At 39.1% G+C, this 23,131-nt stretch overlaps 1 protein-coding gene across 2 annotated transcripts in view; it reads right to left on the reverse strand.

Moving 5' to 3' along the window:
- The window catches only part of dmd (dystrophin), a 324,760-nt gene extending 305,811 nt beyond the window's left edge, over nt 1-18,949 (reverse strand). Inside the window, exons 1-4 of one of the 2 annotated variants that reach the window (XM_088074779.1) lie at nt 18,838-18,949; nt 18,485-18,556; nt 17,314-17,696; nt 13,475-13,569 (exon numbers count right to left, since the gene is read on the reverse strand). In XM_088074779.1, the coding sequence (XP_087930905.1) occupies nt 13,475-13,556 (82 nt within the window). In that variant the 5' untranslated portion in view covers nt 13,557-13,569; nt 17,314-17,696; nt 18,485-18,556; nt 18,838-18,949. The remainder of the gene's footprint in view (nt 1-13,474; nt 13,570-17,313; nt 17,697-18,484; nt 18,557-18,837) is intronic. The other variant, XM_042513262.2, reaches the window with a different exon arrangement.
- Between the last annotated feature and the right edge of the window lie 4,182 nt (nt 18,950-23,131).

The raw sequence follows: 23,131 nt of genomic DNA on the forward strand, positions 1-23,131 counted from the left end.
GGCTCCTGGAAGGCTTTTTCTCTGTTTTTTATTTTTTACGCCTCCCCATTCCTCCATCTTTCCCTCCTCCATATCATCCATTCAACCTTTCAACCTAAGTGGCCCCATCTGCCCTCCAGCCATCTGTCTCCATTTCTCAGAGTTTTTCTTTCACTCTCTCTTTCCTCATCTGTATTTTCTAAATCATCCCCCCCTTTCCATCTTTCCTTTCCACAACCTTGTGACATCATTTTAGGGAGCAAAAATGAAAAGAACATTGCTGACTACGGTTTTCTAAAAAAAAATGAGAAAAAGAGAACAAGTCGTGGGGAATAGAAAAGAGTCAAAAAGCAGAGACATTGTGAGCAAATAAGTGAGAATGAAACAACAAAATGGAAATGAAAATCAAAAACAATGTGGAGACAGACAGCTACTGAAGAGGAGAGAATACAGAGTAGAAAAACAGAGATGCTGAGAGAGAAAGAAGGAGTGAGAGATCAAACAAGTGAGAAGGGAGCAAATAGAGGAGAGAGCAAAGGCCAGATTAAAAAGTACTGGACAGAAACTGAATCAGGGCAACTGTGGATCTATGACCTGCTGAGCTACAAGCGCACACACGGAAAGAACTGTACTCACTGAGCTATACGTACACATCGACTCGCATACACATGCGTGCTGAAAAGCAGTGAAGCGGCACAGAGGGCCATTTGCAACTGGAGATCCCCATGCAGTCCTGTTACCTCACAGTCTAATGACAGGCGCTGTCATGCATGCATACAGGGGCAGCTGCTACACAGCTGGAGTCAGGCAACACTTCATTGTTTCAGGCCATTAAAATCAAAGCTGCTCTCACCAATATTTTTTGTTAGCAATGCGTAGCAGTAGTTTGCTGCTTTTGAAAGTGCATAATATTCAGAAAGTAATATGTGCCTACATAAATGAGTTAACAATGTGCATACACTCTGCTTGTTACACGCACACACAAAGTTGAGTGATATCATTTATGCATAAACGATATAAACAGAATTAACACCCACCAAGAGCCAAACGTGGGTAAATTTTCTGTTGGCGAGTAAATCTCAGAGGGCTGTCTGCCACACTGGTGGGAAAATGTTTTTACCAATCTAGGTACGCAATAAAAATAATATGCTGAGAGTCTCTGCGTTTTGGTGTCATTTCCAGTCGCGCTGCTCCTGTCAGAGATGAGTTGACACTCACAGCATCAGGGACTTTGTGATGCATTCAGGTGCACCTCGTTCACTCTGAAAACAATATTTCTTTGTACAGCAAAGCCTGTGGGCACAGGCTACGGTGCATTCAAGTCCACCTTGTATATTCTGTAATCTGTACTGGAATGGGCCATGAAGGTTGTGAAAATTGTGAGAGCATTTTAATTATTGGAAGCTTAAATTGTAGCAATGTCCTATTCAACTTTACATGGGAAGATTTTCAAAAATGCACGAATCTTCCAAGGAAGATTTGACAAACTCTCTAAAACAGCTTGTTTACAACTGAACTGTGTTATGGAGCCAAAATACCAATATTTTTCTCTATCTCCACTTTGGTAACATATTTAAACTCAAAATTCATTCAGATCAAGCCCTTATGTGTCTTAATACAAACAAGTGTTTTTTCCCCTTGTTACTCGACAGGTCTAGACCACTCGTGAATTTTAGTTTGTACCTGAGAGAAATAACAAGAAAAGTGCTGAAGGCCGCAAGTTCTCTTAAATCACTAGAAAGTGTGACATGAGAACAAATTTCTTTGTTTTTTGCATGAGGCCAAATGTTTGGTTGAAGCTTTTCAAATGTAAGGAACTGTAATGAGCATTTTTCTCTGTGTTCTGTCATTTTATGCATAAGCTGACAATGAAAATACTCATCAGCTGCAGCCCAGGCTATCTCATTGCCTGAAAATACGGCCTAAAAATACGGCCTGTATACACTGACGTTTTCTGCAACTGACGAATGGATGAAAAGCACGTGGAATTATCAGGTGAGCGTATATGCATAAGCACCAGCTCTCCTTTTCCAATGTAAAATTCACTGAGAAGAAGGAGGTGTTACTGAAGAGCTCACATATGTTCTTTTTTTTTGCACAAGGGCCAACACATACACACATATACACCTAAAAATATTCTGTAAGATGCCAAGGCATTTTAAATTCTTGGAAAGAAATCACTGCAGGTTTTGAGTCAAGTGTTGAAGGATGCACTTGGAAAAGGAAGACGCAGCAGGAGTGCAGATGGAAGGTGATATCACTCTTTTAAATTAAACTTGTCCCTCTTTTCCGCATATTTCCTGTCTCCCTCCATTTATATCATTTATATAACTTAGCTTGTTATTTTCATGCAGGGTACACAGTCTGAAGTGAATAATCTCAGAAGCAAGGTATATTACTTCAAGGCTTTCTACCTCTTTCTACCACCACCACAAACACATGTAATGTCTCTTATTACATACAGAGCACCTGAATTTAGCACCTATAATTTCTCTCTCTTGTTGATATTTTTGGTAGCATTTATTTTCATTTTGACCTTTACTCCTGTTGGCAATGTCACTATCTGTTTTTTGTGATAATATTTCATATTCAGTATGATACTGCTTAAGAAAACCCAAGTCTTAACCCTCAAACAGCACAACCTTTTGGGGCAACTTATGCCTTCTAGTAGACTGTACCCTGTAGAGAGATGACAGGAAATGACGGGAGGGAGCGATAGTGATCGACATGCAATCAAGGTCCCCTGTCAGACTGGGGAAGGTGCGGTTCATTCCTCAAGCCATCAGGCAAACAGCCCTTTGATGGTTTGTCCCAAGACGCAGATCGGCCAAAATGTCCTCATTCCACGGTTCAAAACTCAAACTGGTCCCCACAAAGATAGATGTAAAAGAGCACACACACATACACAGAGAGTGTCTGATACTGATACAGCAGAGAGGATCAAAGTGGAGCTGATCTTATTTCTCCGTCATCTGCGTTTGATGGTGCTAGCCTTGTGAGTCTATCTATCTGTGTGTGTGTGTGTGTGTGTGTGTGTGTGTGTGTGTGTGTGTGTGTGTGTGTGTGCATACTTTTTACCAACAGAATGAGGACATTTTTGGAAGTTGTGGGGACATTTTTGTCGGTCCTCACATCTTCAAAGGCCTATTTGAGGGTTAAGATTTGGTTTTAAGGCTCCGGTTGTAATGAGGTTTAGGTTAGGGTAAGAGTTAGACATTTAGTTATGATGGTGAAAGGCCCAGACACACAAAACTGACATCAAAGAGCGAGAGGCAATGAAGGCCAACTGTTGCATCACCTCATGTTGCCTGTGTCTCGGCCAAAAACTTGCACTTGAACACATCGCAAAGCATACAAAACCAACGGCCAACTAGCATGTATGTTCTGCACCTTTCTGAAAGGAAAACAGCTCTCGATCCCAGCAGGTGACAGTGGAGAGAACCAGAGAACCAGAAGATCGAATGGACAGATTTGAGACGCTAGTTAGCCGGTTAGCACATTAACAACACAACCTGATGTTGACGTAACACACGATATTTTCTGTGCATTAGTGAACAACAACACAAACAATTACAAACCATTTCTGCTAAAGATCTTAATGGCAAAACTTAACTTTAGTTTTTGTTTGCCTCACAACCGTTCACTTCTCATCTGCTGAGCTGAGTTGCTGATAAGAGTGATTAACTCTTTAAAACCTGAGCAAACTGGCTTGATTTCTTTTAAAAACATGCGAAGAGTAACTTAAGAAGAAATGACTCAAAAATTAGCAACAAACTGTAAAAATTACAAAAGAAATGATATGAAATTTACCACAAAAAAGAAATAAAGAAACAAAGAAAACAAAGAAATTACTTGTAAAAGGTGTTTAAAAAACAATAATTATTATAATTTTGTAACATAATTTTCAATATATAATTAACATTATTAAATGAATAATAATAACTACATTTTCTAGACATTTTCCCTAGCTTATTTTTAATAAATGTCTAAATATAGATTTCTTGAAATTTACAGGATGTTTCTTGCCAAGTTGCTTACTGCCTTTTTTTCCATGGTTTTGAAAGAAATCAAACTAATTTGCTTATAGCCCAGGGGTTAAAATACTTCACTTCTGCCACCTTTATTATCTGTCTAAAAGTTAACCAAAACTACTGAGCCACACTTTGACAAGTTGAAAATCCCTACTTGCTTAAATCGGGGGATGCTGAACCTGAACTTGATGTGAGTGGTAATATTTTCACCGAGGCTCACACCCACCAATCACCTGATCCTGCTTTTGACAGAGAACAAATCACGCAAAGTGGTGTCCTCTAATGACACAACACCGGCTGTCTGAGAGTGATGGCTATAATGGAGGCTTGACACATCAATGAGGCACCATAATCGGTGCAAGGAGAATCACTTTTTGTGGTTGACTTCAGCCCAGCGTGACTCTTCCACCGAGATGATTGATCGGTGCGCACCCCGCTGCGAGCTGTTGGCCCACTTCCATGAGAATGGGGTGCAACCTGATTCTGAAAAACCCACTTTTCCTGGCGTGACTCCTCCTAACCCAGAAAAGGGTTTTTGTATGCTCAGACGTGTGCGTGCGTCTGATTGAGCAGGGAGGGGGTTCCTGTGGGATCCTCGACTGCCAGACTCATTACAACATCCACACACACACACGCAGCCTCCGCTGGCCTGTAGTGACCCAGAAACTCCATGTGGGTCAGATCATACACTGAACCCTCCACTCCATCCTGACGCAGAGACAGAGTGTGTGTTAATATCCGTCACTACTCAGTCATTTATTTCACCGCCCATGCCCTCCAGAAAATAGCAGCTGCCATTCTTCTCCACCATCTTTCTTGTTTTGCGTTTGTTTTCCCCCTCCATCCTCTCTCTCTGCATCAACCCAACCTGTCTCCCTCTCATACAGAGCCAGACTCAAATCTCCCAAGAACAGGCAGATCTGTCCCCACACATTCATCTTCATTGCCAGAATCTCACTCAGTCTCTCTGAGGACGGTTACAAAGACACCAGCTGCCTCTGCTGCCATCTTCTGCCCACAAATGTCACTACCTGATCATACAGAGCCACTGACTCAGAGCTGGGAGTTCAACTTTGAGTTTTAGGCTTGCGGTTTTTAAGAGTAAATTGTGTCTTTCTAGACTTTTCATCCTGAATTGGAACAACACACAAAATAATGTCACATTAAAGTAGTATTTCACGGAAAAACTGAGGGCCCTCACATAGAAGTAGGCTGTCTCTGCAGTAGAAAAACACAAATATTTTTGAACTTGGTGCCACATGACCTGAGAAAATTGAGAAAAAGGGCTATGGCATTCGCTTTTACTCAAGAGGTAGAAAACCTACATCTGCCAGGATGCACCTCACTGTACCAGAATAATAAACGCTCCCGCTGGTGTGAACTTGTCTGTTTGACACTTTGGCGGCCGGCTGCTAACAAACAATCTTTAATTACAGTTAAATAGTGAGCTGAGACATGTTACTGACAACATGTAAGCTGAGAAATATGCAACTCACTGAATAATATGCAGCTGACTAACAGAATCTTGGTTTTTATTTGATCAGCGCTGCTGAGTTTTACCTTTTGACCTCAGTTTTTTCAGCGTTCGTTTTCACTGTGCAGGAAGCAGTATAGTGCCCACTTCCTGTTCACAAACTCTCACCATTACAGATTACAAGAGCATTACTTTTTTTTCAAAAACATTTTAGGGGAGAAATAGGCAGTGCAGTGACATAATCTTGATTTAGATTCTATCAGCACTGCCTAGTTTTACTGTTTGATCAGATTTTTTGGTCTGAGTTTGAGAGCCAGAGCGTGAGAGAGAGACAGCGAGAGAAGGGCGGGTCTGTCTGTGGTGGCGGCATTTGTAGCATTCAATATGAAAATGCAGAGGTATAGCCTGTAATTCACGCAACAGCTCAAGAGCCAGCAAATCACAAATAATGTTTCACCGAGGGGGGAGCAGAGACGAGCCACTGGTTAGATAGAGAGACGTTTACAACAGTGCATGGAAAAATACTATCCACATTGTTTTGATACAAAGGTGGTTGAAATTAGGCAAAGTATTCTTTTTTTACTGAAGCAAAAAAGCAAGTTAGACTGCTACTGTAGATAAATGCACTGTTTAATCATTTTCTTAAACGTTTGCTCGTATGTTTTTGTTTTTTAATGATCTGCCCGTATAAAAAACACATAGCTGTATTGCCAATTTGAACTGGTTTTATGCTGTTTCCATTCTATTAGTCGACACATAGATTGGAAATGTTCATACTTGCTGAAAATATTCAGCATTTTGCATAAATATTTATATATTTACAAAATCCTTCATGCAAGATTCTGTATTCTCTTTTTGTTTTTTGTTTTTTTGTTTGTTTTTTTGAGTGTTTGGTACAACTTTTGGTTACATTATCATTCCTGTAAAGCCTGTTCCTATTATATCAAGCATTCTACCAACTTCAGAATTTAATTTCCCGAATGGCGTTCCTCAGTCAGGCTTGAAAAATTAGTAATGTTTCATTCTCATCATTTCACTGAGCTGGAATCAACACCGTACAGCTGTTCTCCTGTCAGCTTGCAACACATCATGTTGTTTGTTCGGGTCGGGGTTTGTTTCGTTGTTTATTTGTTCAATTGGTTAACTGTCTTTTTGGTTAGTTTGCTACTTTCGTTAGTTAGTTTCATTCATTTGTTTAGGTTTGTATTTTTTGTCCTTGATTGTTGACGGTGTGCACACAGGAGGGTGAAACAAAGTTTGATTTATAATGAAATATGTCTTTTTCTCTTCCCACACTATGTGCAAAATGGCTGTTTTGTAAATGCAAAGTGGAGGCTGATATAAACTGAAAGTAGGGAGCTCTAAGTGGTGTTGCACTAAATTGTCCCCAGACACCATGGCTCTACGGAGATCTGTAACTCCCCCAGTGCTGCTGACAGATAAGGCTAAGATTTAAAAAGCACTGTGGGACAACGTTTATCCTAGACTGTTAATTGATGGCTTTGTGTTTTTTAGTTGATAGTGCCACCAAAAGCAGGTATTTTAAGCTAAAATATCCTTTTCCTGTCCATAATGAGGTGGTTTTGATGCCTACACATGAACACATGTTGACCACAGCATTGTTGAAACGCATCCACAATATAATAAAGTACAGTTTTTACCATCAGCAAGATATAGGGTGCCTAAGCTCAGACTTAATCGCTATAAGAAGTAATTTGTGCCCACCCCCATCAGGCTCAACACACACACACACACACACACACACACACACACACACACACACACACACACACACACACACACACACACACACACAGCATTAGGAACCCACCCACCTTTTTTTTCTTCTCCCCAATATATTTTAGTGCAATTATTTAACATATGCAAAACTTTAAAATGCAACACTGGCAAATGTGCAATTACTCCACAAGTGCAATATTTATTCTAGGATATTCAATAATTATGTTAATTGGTTTACTTGATGCATGTGTGTCGCGACTGAATGTGCATGTTTATGTATGGCTTTTATGTTGCACTGTAGCAGGAAAGAGTCCAAAGCTAATTTCCCTATAGAGACAAAAAAAAGTATATCTTATTATCTTATCTCATCTTACAAACATTACATATTCGTGGTTTGCAGAGACATACAATGCTGACATTTATTCAGGGTATGAGTTGAAGGAGAAGTGGGACCAAGTCAAATGTAGAGAAGTCAAGTCACATAAGAAAAGCGAAGAGAAGCAATGTCAAGAGATTTGTTTGGATAAGTTTTCTATCGCAGGCCCTCTGAGGTATCCTGGTATATCTGGGTATCCCCACTGTCTTGCATGTTACACAGGGGTCCTTAGGGTGTGGTTGTCCACAGTAACGCCTGAATTTACTTGCCTGCTCCAATCAGGATTAACGCACACAGATCTGTGCCTAGGCAAGGAATGATGGGTAATAGCAAAGTGGTTATGGACCTGCAGGGTGTGATAATAACATGGCTACACATGTAAGAACACATGCACGTAGATGCCTCTACACACACACACACACACACACACACACACACACACACACACACACACACACACACACACACACACACACACACACACACACACACACACACACATTCCCAGTCCCCCGCACCCGATGAAAGGTTGTCAATGTTGATAAATTCTACAATTTTAAAACCAATCTACAAGTACACAGACCCTCCCACGGCATCACACCCTCACACACACTCACATCCATGCACACGCGCGGGCACACACACAGCCTGGAGAAGGGATAAATCAAGTGGGCCACATGTCATTGGCTGCATACTTTTGTGCTGCTGGAGGTGGCATATTACACCAAATTGCCAATCACACTAGAAAAATGCAAAGCTAAGGAAACACTGTCTCTATCTATCCATCTATTGTGTATAAATTGCTTAGAAGGTAACAATTAGGGCAAAATTACAGCTACACTTCTGCAGCAAAAAAGCAATTTCATAGACGTTCATAATTATTTAAAATATATTTCCAGCGTATTTTGGGGAAATCAAATCTACGTTTTCTGTTGTGTTGCTAATGCATTGAGAAAATATTAAGACTCGTTGTGGAGTGAATGCTAGAAATCACAACAAGCAGACAGGTGCAGAGGAGAATGAAGTCATGCAACAGAAGGTAGTGACCTCCTGCACACAGTCAGCACTTCTCAGTGAATTTAATGCTGACAGAAACTTTTAAGGAGCCTGTTTCCTCTGTCAGTGTTTTAGCAGTGCGATCCTCATGAACTCCATGAACAGAGTTGAGGGTTAAACTCTTTTTTTTTAAAGATATTTTTTGGGCCTTTTTTGGCCTGTATTGGATGGGACAGAGAGTAAGTGTGAAAGAGGGAGAGAGAGGGGACGACATGCAGCAAAGGGCCGAGGCTGAGGTCGAACCTGCGACCGCATGCTCGATCCACTGAGCCATCGATGCCCCAAGGGTTAGATCCTTAATAAATAATACTTACAGACAAACATAAATTAACAAAGTTGTTCAGACAAGAACATTTAATGTTACAGAAAAACACTGAAGATTTTTGGGGCTTTAAATGTATTTTGAGAAATCCATTTCATTGTTTTCGCTGCATTGTTGAGGGGCATTAACAATGTAAAAACACGATCTAAAGCTGAAACGATTAATTCATTAATCAAATAGTAGTTTTGCATTTCAAGGAATACTTCAGCTGAAAAATTACCATTTGCATATCAATTCTTTACCATTTATTACCTTAAATTTGTAAATAAAACTTTGTACTTTGCATGCCTTAATGGATAGAAAAAAGCAAGTGAGCATTTTTCATGAATTTAAACTGAAGCCACGTTTAACAACAGCAAAACTAAATCAAAACATCACTATATGAACTCTAACACAACTCATGCAGTATATTCTAAGTCTCCTTACTTCAGTTGCCCAGTATTTCCCAAACACATGCATTTTTGCTGAAACATTATGCTTTGTGTTTTGTTATCATTTGATCACTATACCACACTTTTGCACAATATTATCACAGATTGATATAAATGCATGCCGTATGCATCATATCTTTTTGGTGTAATATCTTCATCTCCACATGTCACACATGAAGAAAGCTGAGATTCAGCCCTTTCCAGTGAGACCATAACACCAAAATATGCATCACACTTTAACCAGAGGCCGTGAGAAGTATCACTCATGGGAGTTAATACACAAATACTGTGTTTACTGTAGTCAATTTAAAGATAGTGTAAGATAGTGCACTTAAACTAATAATACACAAGTTGGTTCAGTGCGTGTGAAGTGACATCAGATTATAATAAACAGGGTCCCCAAATAAAACCGGCTTAGGGCCTCAAAAAGTCCACGGCCAGTTCTGTGCAATATCAACAAAAGTAAAAAAAAAAATGTTTATCAGTTGGTGATTCAGATTTGCTTCTCTCTCAGCCCAAGCTACATGCTTCAACTGAAATTCATGATAATCGGGCTAGTTTTTACAAAGAACCGAACCAAACACATAATTGCCTTGGCAGAGGTAAAAAATTATCAGCAAGCACAAATCCCAAATATTCAAAAGTTTGTTAGTGGGGCAACTACAATCATACAGTAAGCAAAAACTTGGGTGGTCAAATATGTCACATAAAAATAGTCAGAAAGCCCCCAAATGATAAAGATGTCTCAGTTTCCCTGAGAAAAAATGCAGAAAAGGGAGCAAAATGTAAGCAAACAGAGGAAGAGGAAAATGTAAATAGACTGGAAGATGGAAAGAGGGTGTGGAAAAGTCGAAAGCAATGAAGGAGGAAAATGGGAGGTTGGAAAGAGGGAGTGCGAGATGGAAAGAAAGATAGAGAGACGGCGGGAGCATGGCAACCTCCCAAGCTATGCTATCTGACACCGAACAACAGCCGACCGTCAGGCCAGCTGACCGCTATTTCCAGCGTGAGATGACCCACCAGCTGTACTGTGGGGGAGTGGGCGAGAGACGTACGGAGACGAGAGAAAGTGAGAGAGAGAGTATGGGTGTTATTTATTCATTGAAGCGTTATCTAAGCAGGTAGGTCACTCAAGGAAAAAAGTTATTTACACAGACAGACAGCCGGGAGGAAATTTACCTCCTGAGAAAGCAGAGGGGGGAGATTACCTGTCCCAGTCCCCATTTATATCAAAAAACTTGACCTTACTGTCCATCTGTCTGTCTCAGTTAGTCTGTTAGACTCTGTCTCACCGCCCAGTGGACCATTCCAGGTCATCCACTATTTACAAGAGCTATAACTGGAAATCAAACCTCGGCGGCCTCCGACTCATCCCAGTATGCTGCGAGACGTTCAGTGTCATGGTCACACACCACACAAACAACACTTTCATCCAGATCTTTTTTAGCCCTGGGATGGGCTTGTAGGCAAGTTAGCCCGGAAACAACTTAGTCCAGATTTAGTTTGATACAGTATGTGATTGAACTGTTGAGCTTAAATACAGCAAGGTGAGGCCTGGGCTAAACTAACATGATAGTCAGGGGTTAAAAGGGCTAAAGTTTCATGGGCAAATTATTGCACATTGAATTAGAGAATGCATCTTTGCATACTCTAAACATACAATATAAAAAAAATGTGATATAAAAAATGATTGCCATAAATAACTGTGAAAGATTAATGGCGATATCTAGCAGATAAAACTTTTTTCCTATTTGCCTGAATTTTACAATTGATATCTTTAAAGGCCATTTTCTCAGAATGAGATTTTTTCCTCACACTCTGAGCCAGATATCTCCACTTCAGTAGCACTTACACACAGCAATCTTTCCAATTTCATCCTTACATTTTACAGAGGGGCTTGTTCATGTATCATTCATCACCTGATTTTTCAACATTTTGTTGCGAAAACCTTGGCAAAAATGGATTTTTTTAAGGGCTGTCGACAGTATTTTTCTAAATTATGGAGTGATGAGAAGATTCCCTTTGTAGAAACTTTTGACTATAATATGTAAAAAAAAAAAATGAAGTAAGAATATTGAACCTGGCTTTATACAATGTTCAGATAATGCAGCGTTAGCATAATTACACTTACACAACAGATAGTTCTGACCAAGCAATGTGATTGGTGGAGAGGCATTCAGTCACACACAGACATCTCGACCTCCGCTGCTTTAATTTTGACCATTCTTTTTTAATCTGTCTCTCTCTGATATAGCTCTTGATTTTCTGCCAACTCTATGAAAGTGTAGCGTCAAAAATATGAAAAAAGTCATAGTATAGTATATTGTTAAATTTTTATGAAACGTCATAGTATAGTATGTCGTTAAAACGTTGTGAAAAAGTCATAGCATAGAATGATATTAAAAATATGATAAAAATGTCACTCTGTAGTATGTCATTAAAAATATGATTAAAAAAGTCACAGTATATATGTCATATATATCATATTATGATATATAATATCATAATGTCATGAAAACATAATCATTTAGTATGTCGTCAAAAACATCATGAAAATGTCATAAAATTCATAAACTGAAGTAAAAATATGATAAAAACATCATAGTATAGTATGTCGTTAAGAACCCCTGTACACACACACCTAAGTATAGATTTGTTGGTTCGATATCAGAAATGTAAAAACTTTACTTGCTTGAGTTCCTCAAACTTTACTTGCCATTTGAATTTTAATCAGTCTGTATTTTAATTTTAATCAGAGGGTAATTAACACGTCTTCGAAATCCCTCAGATCTACTGCGCAAACAGCACCACAGAACCGTATATAGCATAGATGATGCAATGCAGCTCTTTGTCTTAATTCCTCATAATTGACATCTGGTGCATCTTTTACAGCAAGCACTCTTCACTTCGACAAGCAGCAACTCAAGAAAAACCTTCTCGACAAGGTCATGGGCATCAGCTGTTTTTAGATCTGATAATGCTATGTGTCAACATCCTCTTTGCAAAAGGGAGAAATAGTGCTCATAGGAAATAGATCACATTTTCACAAGCACTGACAACAAATACAACAGATGTTTGGAAGAGTCTAAGCCACAGTCACACTGCATACAGCAAAGTTACACACGTACCTGCACTTAGTGTCTTTAACAGTCTCCAAAACTACATTAAAAATATGTCAAATCAGGATCAAACTATGTCTCAGTCTCACACCTCATCATGACATCAGTCACATACAGATCACGTAATGTTCCATCACAACTGCACCCATCAAAAGCCTACATGGAGCCAAAAACAGACCATTTCAGATAAACACATAAACTAAATAATTCTTCATTTTAAAGCTTTATGTGCCCCTGGGGTGATGTGTTAACCCTTTAAAACCTGAACAATGGCAACAAGCAACTTATCAAGAAATGGCCCAGAAATTAGAGACAGAAAAAAAACAACAGAATTACCTGAAAATAAGCAAAAGACATTAACCAGAAATTGGTAATGGTTTCAAGAAATTTACCTGAAAATAAGTTTAAAAAAATCAAAAAGAAGAAGAAGAAAAAAAAAAGAAAAAATGACCTTGGGAAAGTGCAAAAATAATCAAATTACTACTTAAAAAATTATAAATATCGTGTTTTTGGACATTTTTCTCTAGTTTTTTTATTATATAATATCTAATAATATTTTCAGATCATACATGTCACATTTTATTAATTTTTAGCATTTTGGACAACATTTCTTGCCAAGTTGCTCTTAATATTTTTCCCCATGTTTTTGAAAGAAATCACAACGATTTTTTATAGGTTTAAACGCTTGTGAAAGGCGTCTGAATACAGCACAAGAAAACTAATATCGATCCAGGTGTTAAAGGGTTAATGGAAAAGTTTCTGATTATGTTTGAGGTGTTGTCAGTGGCACTGAGCATCCTCAGCACGGACTTTAATATAATATACATAAGCATATGGTCTCTCTTGCGTGCGCGGACCAACACACGCGCGCACGCGCGCGCACACACACACACACACACACACACACACACACACACACACAAATAGGGAAGCTTTGATCTCCTACCGGATCGACACTTGATGATCTCCCCAAACTCGTCCTCCACCGGCTCGTCGCAGTAGTCCTCGGGGCGCACACCCTCCGCCATCGATAACAGGGCACTGGGTGTAAACAAAAATATGTGTGGGGTGACTAAACAGACAGGTTAGATCCTCCACGAGGGGAGAGGAGACCCAAAGTATCAATCCAAAACACGGTAGAGCGCACGGTGTGGACACAAGAACCGAACTCCGGTGAAGAAGGGGAGGACGAAGGCAGGAGGAGGACCGGCCGGACTGTCAGACAGGGACAGACGGAGCGGAGCAGGTGTGCAGGGGGGGTGGGGGGGTGTCGGAGCATTCCCACCTCTAAATAGTAGGATGCGAGGAGGTGGTCTCCGCGGGCCACAGTCCCGTTTGGCGGACGCCATGCGTAAAACCCGACACCAGGCGGACGCATCAGTGAACGCGTATTTCCGCACTGGAGCGATGAGGTAGTAGAAAAATATTAAGGGGAGTCAAACATGGAACCAACTTTGACCTCCGATGGGTGGAGGTGGTGGTCACGTGACAGGCCAAAACCAATATGAATACATTTATAGTCAAGCAATTCCCCCATAACCCAAAATTGGTTTAGTAGGTCAGTTTCATTCTCGTGGATTTGGGGCACAGAGATTAATAAAATCTGAGCTACAACTTGAGGAATAAGTTAAAATCGGATTTACTGTGTTGCAGACAAGTTGTTTGCGGTTCCTCTCCGATGGGGAAGCGCATTGCTAGATGACAGCGCCCTTACACATTTACTAAAATTGAATCTGCTGAGAAACTGATACACCCACTTTGGACTGCCTGGCTATTCAGAAGTAGGACTTGGTTACTGTAATGGCTCCATTACGCACGGCGCGGTACGCATTTATGAGCCTGAGAGTTGCTATTATTAGATGAGATGGTGTGATGGATCCAGACTACCAGCTACTCACAAGCCTGCGGGGGGTGCTGTAAGTGAATGAGGTGGTCCAAAAACAGAAACCTCGGCACTGACTGGCATCCCAAGCAGCCGCCGGCTGGACGGTGTGTACTGTACTGCTGTCTGGACGGGGAGGTGTGTGTGGGTGTGTGTGGGTGGGCTGCTGGAGAGGAGGGTGGAGGTAACTTATGTCTTTCAGCTGCTCCACTTGGTGACGCGGAGATGAAGTAAACTCGTTAAGTTTGTTGACACTGGCTTTACTTTCTCATTTGTGATTTTCACTGGCCTCTGTTGCACCTGTGACCACACCAACAGTTTTTTTCCTTTGATTTTTTTTATATTTTCCACAACAGGAAAGACAATGACAGCAACAATCCACAGGACATACAGAAACAACAGAAACAGCTGTTGTATGTTTGTTACAGCAGTCCTGTTTCCAAGTTTCCAGTCCATGAGTATTGTCCTCTTTACAGACAAAAAAAAGCTAAAGCAATAATGCGTTGTTTGACTTGACTGTGAACTGCTCACCATATTTCCAAGTATACATACAGCAGGGCCTTAAGTTACGTGAACATTTATTCATATCTGTAAAACATCAATGACATGAGTCCATCATTTTTCTACCTTTGGACAAAACCACAGTAAGTGCCACATCCAACACTGAGGTCACGGTGTCCCTCAGCAGGGTGGAGGACAGAAACAAAAATCATATTCAGAGGTGTAGGTATTATCTAACTATGTAGCCTCCTGAGACCAAGCAATTTATGTTGTCCTTTCTGGGAGATAAATGATCAAAGTTACAGAGAAAGTTTCTGCTCTGTGAGTCTTAACAATATTATATTAAGATTTTTGACGTGTACAGTATTTTTAACACATGTCCTTTATGGGGGAGACTGACTTGCTTCTTCTCATTTTCAACCATTTTCCAAACTTCAGGGAAGAGGAAAAACTTTAGAGGCCGGGAGCAGAGCAGAGTTTTAATGCTTGGAGGGCAGATCAGCTGAAGAGGAGCCTGAGGGAAACATTATTGACATCCAGCACCTGTAAACTAGGATTCTTAAATTTTAGCTATTGGACACATTCAAGGAAGTGTAAACTTATTTTTCACTTTCACAAATGCATAAGCACACACAACAGCATGCACAATAACTTTAATGTTACATTTCATAAAGGTGAATTTAATCGTATAATGTAATTTACTGTTATTAAATGTAAATTTAATTTGGAAGAAACTGACTTGATGTCCACTATAAGGGGCACATTATAAAACATTCATAAATAACATTTTAGTGATAAAAAAAACTTTGTAATTTGTATCTTACACCTTAATTACTTAAATTATGTATAAAAAATCTAAATAATAAAACCTTTGTTTTTCCACTGGGTCTCAGAAGGATAGATTATACTTTTCCTCTGAACTTATTAAACCCAAATATACAGGAAAGCGGTAGCTTCGTTCTACCCTTTGGTACAATCTCAGCATGCATATTTGAAGTTGACAGAATAAATGGAAATTACCATTACCACTGAAATTAACTTCATAAGTAAATATTTTATATGTTCTGGGTGCGAAGCAGGAACATGTACATTTTCCATTTGTTCAATATGAGAAATTCCAATAAACGTATTCAAATTTTGTAAGGGTTATCCTGGCTAAAAGTATAATATATATTTATACAGTGCGCATTCGTGGTTTTCTGCGCTTATTTTATTAACGTTAATATGCTGTAATTATTGGTATGTGTGTATACAATATTGCAATGATACATATGCAGTTTGCTGGCAGCCTCCCTGAAGGACTGATGTTTAATGCATTTTTAGCCTATTGTTTGTTTTTTAATGCAGAAATGTTGTTGTTTTGACCACTCATTTTGTGTCTCGGCGTACTTCTGTAATCTCCTGAGGATGTTTTTCATGTTTTTGTATTATGCAAAGCTCTTCCAAGATAATCCATAGCCCATCAACAACACTGAAAACACCATGTTTCCAGTATGTACCGGAGTAAATGGTTAGTGCTACCCATCACTGCAGCAGGGTGGAGATCAATAAAAATAGATTTTCGAGGGTGTTAATAAGTAACTTTTAAAGTATTTTTTTCTGTTCTTCTGAAACTATTAAACCACAATGCATACATAAATAAATAGCCCTCTTCCTCCTCCTCCTTTGCCTCAAACTGAACTTGCACAGTGTATTTAGTGAAACTGACAGAATAAATTGAAATGAGCGTTATGCAGTGGTATATAATATGTAAATATTTCAGATTTTAAAGCTTATGTGATTATGTGATGGGGCCTATACATGAACAAACATATTTTCCATGTTTCCAATACCAGAAATACATAGTAATATATAGACACATTCAGATAATCCTGGCTAAAAATGCTACACTACAAACAGGAGCATTTATGCTACTCATTGCTTATTTTACTCACTGATAACACCCTGCAACAGTGGTACGTATGTGGTTTGCGGTGCTGGTAGCATCCCTATAGGATTGCAATTCTATGCATTTTTAAACTTTTAACAGAAAAAAGGTTTTGGTTGCAAAGTTGTACCACTAATTTTGCATATCAGTGTACATCCTGGGAATATTTTTCATGTTTTTGTTTCATATGAAGCTTACCCACACTGTAACAAAATGCTGTCAAATAAATCAACTTCTCACAGATGTGTACAGCTTTTGGGAAAATACAGTAAAACACTGTACATTTTGATGTATTTTGGAGCCAGTATTACACTGTCAACCTCAAATCCTACAGCAGAATAGGCCTTCTGTAATAATATAATGTTAATATACTTCTGAAGTACTTTAAACCCTCGGCGTAGTCGCCGGCGACTAAAGTGCGCTCCTCTCTCTGGAAAGTGTCCTAACTCTGCGGCCGCAGGTCGGATCGTCTTACTTTCTTCGGCGGTGTTTGGCTCCCGGCTGCGCCTTTCACGGGGATTTCTCCGACGCGTCGTAGCTCCTTCAGCAGCCTCTCTGCTCAGCCCTGGAAACCGGGTGTTTTTACGGCACGTTGCTCGTTAAATCCGTGATGATAAATCCGATATTGGGTGTCTTTAGTCCATATTTTTTATCATATTTCGGTGATAAGAGTATATTCACGTCGATGCGAGACGCCATATTGGTTTCCCATAGTTCCTTTGGAGAGGTCGGAGGTTTGTTTTGGTCTTTTCGTCCAATCGGAAGATCGTCCGACTCTTTGTTTCCGCTTTTATGCCACGTCATCTGGAGCAAACTGCACTGTGTGTTTGGCAGCGCCTCCTGCATCAGAATAAACGCCTATAATAAAAATAATAATAATAACAATAATGAGACCAGGGTAAATCAGGAGACAGCAGGGCCTCATATGGATGTAAACTCTGTGTTGACTGCAGGCAGAGCAGGCAGGAGGATCGGGGCCCTCTCTGTGTGTCAGGAGCGTGATGTGGCCCTCTGCAGCAGCACTGCAAATGTGTCCATTTTTTTTTAACTCTAATAGTTTTAAATATTATTTTTTCACTTTCTTATTCCCAACACTTGGGAGAAACGTTTTCTACAGCAAAAAAGCTTGTGCATAATACTTTTGGGTGATTTATCAATAAAGATCTGTACAATTCAATTTCCGTCTTGTTTTTTCTTTTGTCTTTATGGTCTCATAACTATTTGTACATTCAAGTGACATCACTGCAGCCTAAATATTTTGATAGCCCAGGCTGTTCTGAAAAAAACGATGTTTATATCTTCATTGTGCATTGAGAGACTGAGATTTAAGTCCAGGCGAACCAAACACTAGGTAAAAACGGCTTAAGGCTCAAGGGGTTAAAGTAGTTACACTGTACAATTACAGTAAACGACTGGCAACTACACTTTTCGGAAGTAACGCAAAAATGATGTCAGGATGCTGGCAACCACAGCTGCTAATTTTAAGGGGAAATTTGTTACAGTGGCATTGCATTGAAAAGATCATATTTCATGCAGCATATAAGACCAAAAGCCCCAATTTTCCCCTCAAAACTCTCTTTCAGATTAGTCTCGCTGTACCACTGAATACAATACGTCCTCGATAGTTATGAAGGACATTTACATACCTTTGACATGACTCTGAACACCTGTCAGGCGCACTCTGGTCCAGCTCTGTGCCTCTCTCCCTGTTAGTCTCCCTGAAATTACGAATAAAAGACTTAAAGTTACTGTAGAAAGACAGGTTCTGGAAGGGTCTCTTCAAATTTCAAATAAACAAAGTCTTAACTTTCAAAAAACTAGATTCAGGTTACCTGAGTTCTAACCGGCTTAAATGGCGCTTCGAAATATTGTTTCAAATGTTTAAACTGGTCAATATGGACATTTTGTTCAAAAATTCTCCATAATTCACGAGTTCAGTTTCATTAAGGGAAACTATCAGCACCTGTCAGGAGAGACGGAAACAGTGCTAACTTCCTACCTTTGAGGCGGTCATAAAGTCCGAATATGTATCCATTCCTCGATATTTTTGGATTATTTTACTCCGTACTGTCCACCAAAAATTAAAGTTTTTCATGAAAAAAGATTAATTCAAGTTATGAATATGGAGTGGAGTCCGCTTCCAGAGCTGACGCAGGTCTTGTCTCGCCCACTTGTGGTTTGGGTATGCTTGTTTAAGTCACCTCGTTGGCTACAAAATAACTTACCGGCAGCGTTTCTTTGTGAGTGTGTTTTTACGCCGGGACAAGCCGTAAATCACAGCACGCGCTTCCAGTTTAAAAAGCCAAACGGCTCTGTTTTGTGAATTTACAGCCAAAGTACAAGTTAAAAGTTTTTTTCCCCTCAAAATCCTGAGTCCTAAAAGTTATTACGTAATGTGACGTATTTTGGTTAAAGTATCGAGTACAAAAACAATATTGATATCAATAGAAAGCAAAGAAATCACATGCACGCCCCCCACAGAATGTAAAACGTGTGCACCCACCCCCAATAAAAAATAAAAATAGCAGAGGACTTTTATTTTGACTAAAATAAAGACATTTACAACCTAAATTAATGCATAAAAGGCTAAGCTTGGTGATTAAAAAATCACCAGGGTGAGTTAAGTGTTTGACTCTTGAAACAAGAACATTGCTTACTGATCATCCAGCAACATTCTTCTTTTTTTCCAGTCAAATGTGCACACGTCTAATTATTCCATAGTCAAAACTTTCAAAACTGGTGTGATTTCTTTCAAAAACATGGGAAATAAGGTATTAAGCAACTTAGCAAGATTTTTTTGAAATTAGCAAGAAATTAGTAGATTTAGAAATTATGTTTACAAAGCCAAGGGGGGAAAAAATCATATTTATAATGATCATAATTCCATATTTAAAATTATGTTACAGAATTATTATATTTTTAAAAGCAATTTTCAGTTTTGATGGCCTTGTTATTATTTTTTTTAAATTTTATTTCATTTTTTAAAAAACTTATCTTTTTTTCTTTTTTTTTAAAAAAAGTGCCCATATGCTGCCTTTTTTAATATTCATAATTTTGTGATCAAACACACTACATACTGAAAGCCTCACGAGAGTCAGTATGTAGTGTCGATGTGTGTAGTCATGTCAGAATGAGGACAGCAGGGGGCACTATAAGCACAGGTGAGGCAGTACAGTGTTAATGTCTACAGTAAACTAGGCCAGTGAGTCTTGGAAAGATGCTTTTTGAAGATGTCTCCCTCAGGGCTGAGTAAACAACAAAGGAGCTGTAGTTGATGTAGAAAACTAAATGGAGCAAGAGGTAGAAATGATCCAGTGTAGTGTTATATTGTATGTTATCGTCAGATCATTCGGACAGACCCCCAATTGTGAGTTTGTTGGTAACTGACAGATGTTGAGTGTGGCAGACGTGAAGTGTACTCACTGTTCTGGTGAGATTAAATAAAGGCAAAGAAGGTGTGCCTCTCCTCAACCAACCTCTGACTCTCCTGCAGGTTTTTGGCAGCAGTCGGGGTGGCAGAGAAATCATTTCACGGCTGGAGTTTCCACTTACATCAGCTGTGCTATAAAAGTAGATCTTACTCGACTCAGTAATTGTGCTGTATCTACTTTTTCATGGGAATCTGCGAATATGCAATAAGGGCAGGTGTCTCTGTTTCTACATTTAAGAGGCAAATAGGTGATTTTTAACACAGTAAGCAGTCACTGCTATTTCAAAATCTCATTTGTAGGTGACACTAGCAGTATATTAAGACCAACTATGACATTACACACTCCTGCTCCAGGGAACTGCTGCACTAACACCAACTGTTTTGCAACTTTGCAAGATGTTTTTTCTTGCAGTTGTTGATGAGCTCCCTGCAGCGAAGTGTGTCTGTCACAGCAGCAATCAGAAGCCACTTCACTTCCAACAACACCTCTTTCACACCACTTTTTCACTGACAAGTTGTTGACAGAAACACAAAATCTATGCCTTTGTGAGCTAAATGTTAAAATTGTATATTTTTTTAACTGTTTCTACAGTCGAGTGTTTGCTCCGACTGAGAGCCTTTTCCTTATGTTGGTAATTGGCACTTGAGCTCCTTTAATTGGCAGGAGGAGTGTTCGTTAAGAGGTGGCCATGAGAGCAAACTAGTGAGAGAAAAAAAATGGCAGTAGAAATAATTGCTAATATGTTCATTTAGCTAATTAGGGAAAAGTAGTCCTGTTCCAGGAGGAGTCTGGGCACCTCTGAATTAACCTTTGATGTACTGATATCAGGAATGAAGCTTTTATTTAGTTATTTAAGACTATTCATAGCAAGAGCTACCACTGGGGAAACTGAAACTACTCAATTATTTAAGTTATTTTTATTCAGAAAGTTTCATTAAGATGAAAGACCTAAGAACAAATGACAAACACTGATAAATATCACTAAAGATTTCTCTAAGTGGAACTTTAAAGTCCCTCGGAGGAAAGAGTGCCTCTGATTTAAGGCTGATTCACAGTTTTTCCAGTATATAGGTGCATGTTACTGGTAATCAGTGTGACTCAGTTCAGAGTTGGAAGTTAACTTAACCTGTGATCTCATGTCACAGTAGTTTACATCATTTGAATTCAACTAAAGATGTTTGTGAGAAACTTAACACCCCTTGAAAGTTTAGTATTTGCTGCCCTCTAGTGGCTTGAAGTCTTACCTTGATGCAGTGATGGTCAGGTGAACACCAGGGCGTTTCAGGACGCTACACGACATTTCCAACCACCTGTTTTCATGCACACTGTCAATTGTGTTAAAACACTGGTGCCGAAACTCTGGAAATTTGGAGAGAAGGAGTGAATTTTTTTCAGTCAGAATATTTTTAAAAGAGAAAATATACATGTGGCTGGAAACCTGACTGACTGTGATACTCAGTGTTCAGTTATTCTTTAAATATCTGTGGTAAATAATATTTTAGAGTTGTGGTAGCAGCACATACATACATAATGTGTTTATAATCTAGTTTAAGTATATTGGATTGTGTAGTGACACTTCTGTTATAAAAGGAGGAACAGTTCTGTTCTGTAATAACAATTTTTAGGTTTTGGATAATGTGTTCAACATGAGTTTTGTAGAATAATGCCACAAAATGTAAATACAAACTTAAAGGGTAAGTTTGTATTTACATTTATATTTTAACCTGGACCCTGGCCAACTTTTTTTGAAATTCATCCAGGCTCAGATTGATATAGGAGTCTGACAATTTATGGAAATGTTCTCGACATAGACAGTTCTTTTTGTCAAAGACTAAGATCCCTTTTTAAAAAAAAAACAAAACAAAAAAAAACACTAAAAAAGATTTTCACCAAACCTACCAGACTCCATATAAATAAACACCAATTTTATCATCATAAAACACACCTCATTCAAATATGAAAGATGCAAAGTAAAACCCACAAAACTGTCCTGGTTCACATTTCCACTGTTCCAACAATCAGATCTCTGCTTTGACTGAAGTAAACCATTAATTCACTCAGTTACATGTGAAAATATGCTGGCTTTATACATGCTAAAATACTTTTTATGTGGATGGAGTCTGGTTTTGCAATAATGATGATAAACTTTATTTCTCTAACTCTTTTCTAAACTAGAGTTACAAAGTGCTTCACAGTACAAAACCATACACCATAAGAAAAAACGTAAAATAGCAATAGCAGCAATAGTGTTTTCAGCCTGTTTCTGAGCCTGTCGGAGGCAAAAACAAACACTTTGACATACATTTACGGTGCATATTTGCCCCAAGAGATAACACTGCCCCTTCGTTTGGCTGCTGCTGTCTGCAGTGCTCTCTCTCAAAACTAGATCAGTTTCTAAAAACTGTTGTTCCCATTTTACACAAAACATCGGAAAATAGGATCCAGATTGGAAAATACCACCTTACCCTTTAAGAAGTATTAAGCTCTACTGCATTAATTGGATTTCCAGTTGCGACGAAGAGCATACATACAGCAATTACACCTCAAAATGAATGAATTACATTACCATATTAATAAGAATACACCCTATCTTAAAATAAACACCCCAACCAGAATCTTGACCTAGATATATTTTTTAAAGTCTTAGTTAGTCCCCTGGGTGCACCTGATTAATTCTACTATAGTGGTAGCTTTCCTCTCTCAGGACGCTCCTGCACTGACAAGGTAAACTCACCTGGAGACGACAGAGCATTACTGTCGTCTGTGTTGGACCAAATTTAGTGAACAGCATCTCTGCTTCTGTAAGATAATACTGAGAGTGAAATAAGTGTGACAGTAGTCATTTCAGAGCGGAATAAAGAT

This window comes from Plectropomus leopardus, chromosome 24 (genome assembly GCF_026936395.1).
Source record: "Plectropomus leopardus strain MGB_pleo_1.0 chromosome 24, ASM2693639v1, whole genome shotgun sequence".
In the NCBI taxonomy this organism is placed as follows: domain Eukaryota; kingdom Metazoa; phylum Chordata; class Actinopteri; order Perciformes; family Serranidae; genus Plectropomus; species Plectropomus leopardus.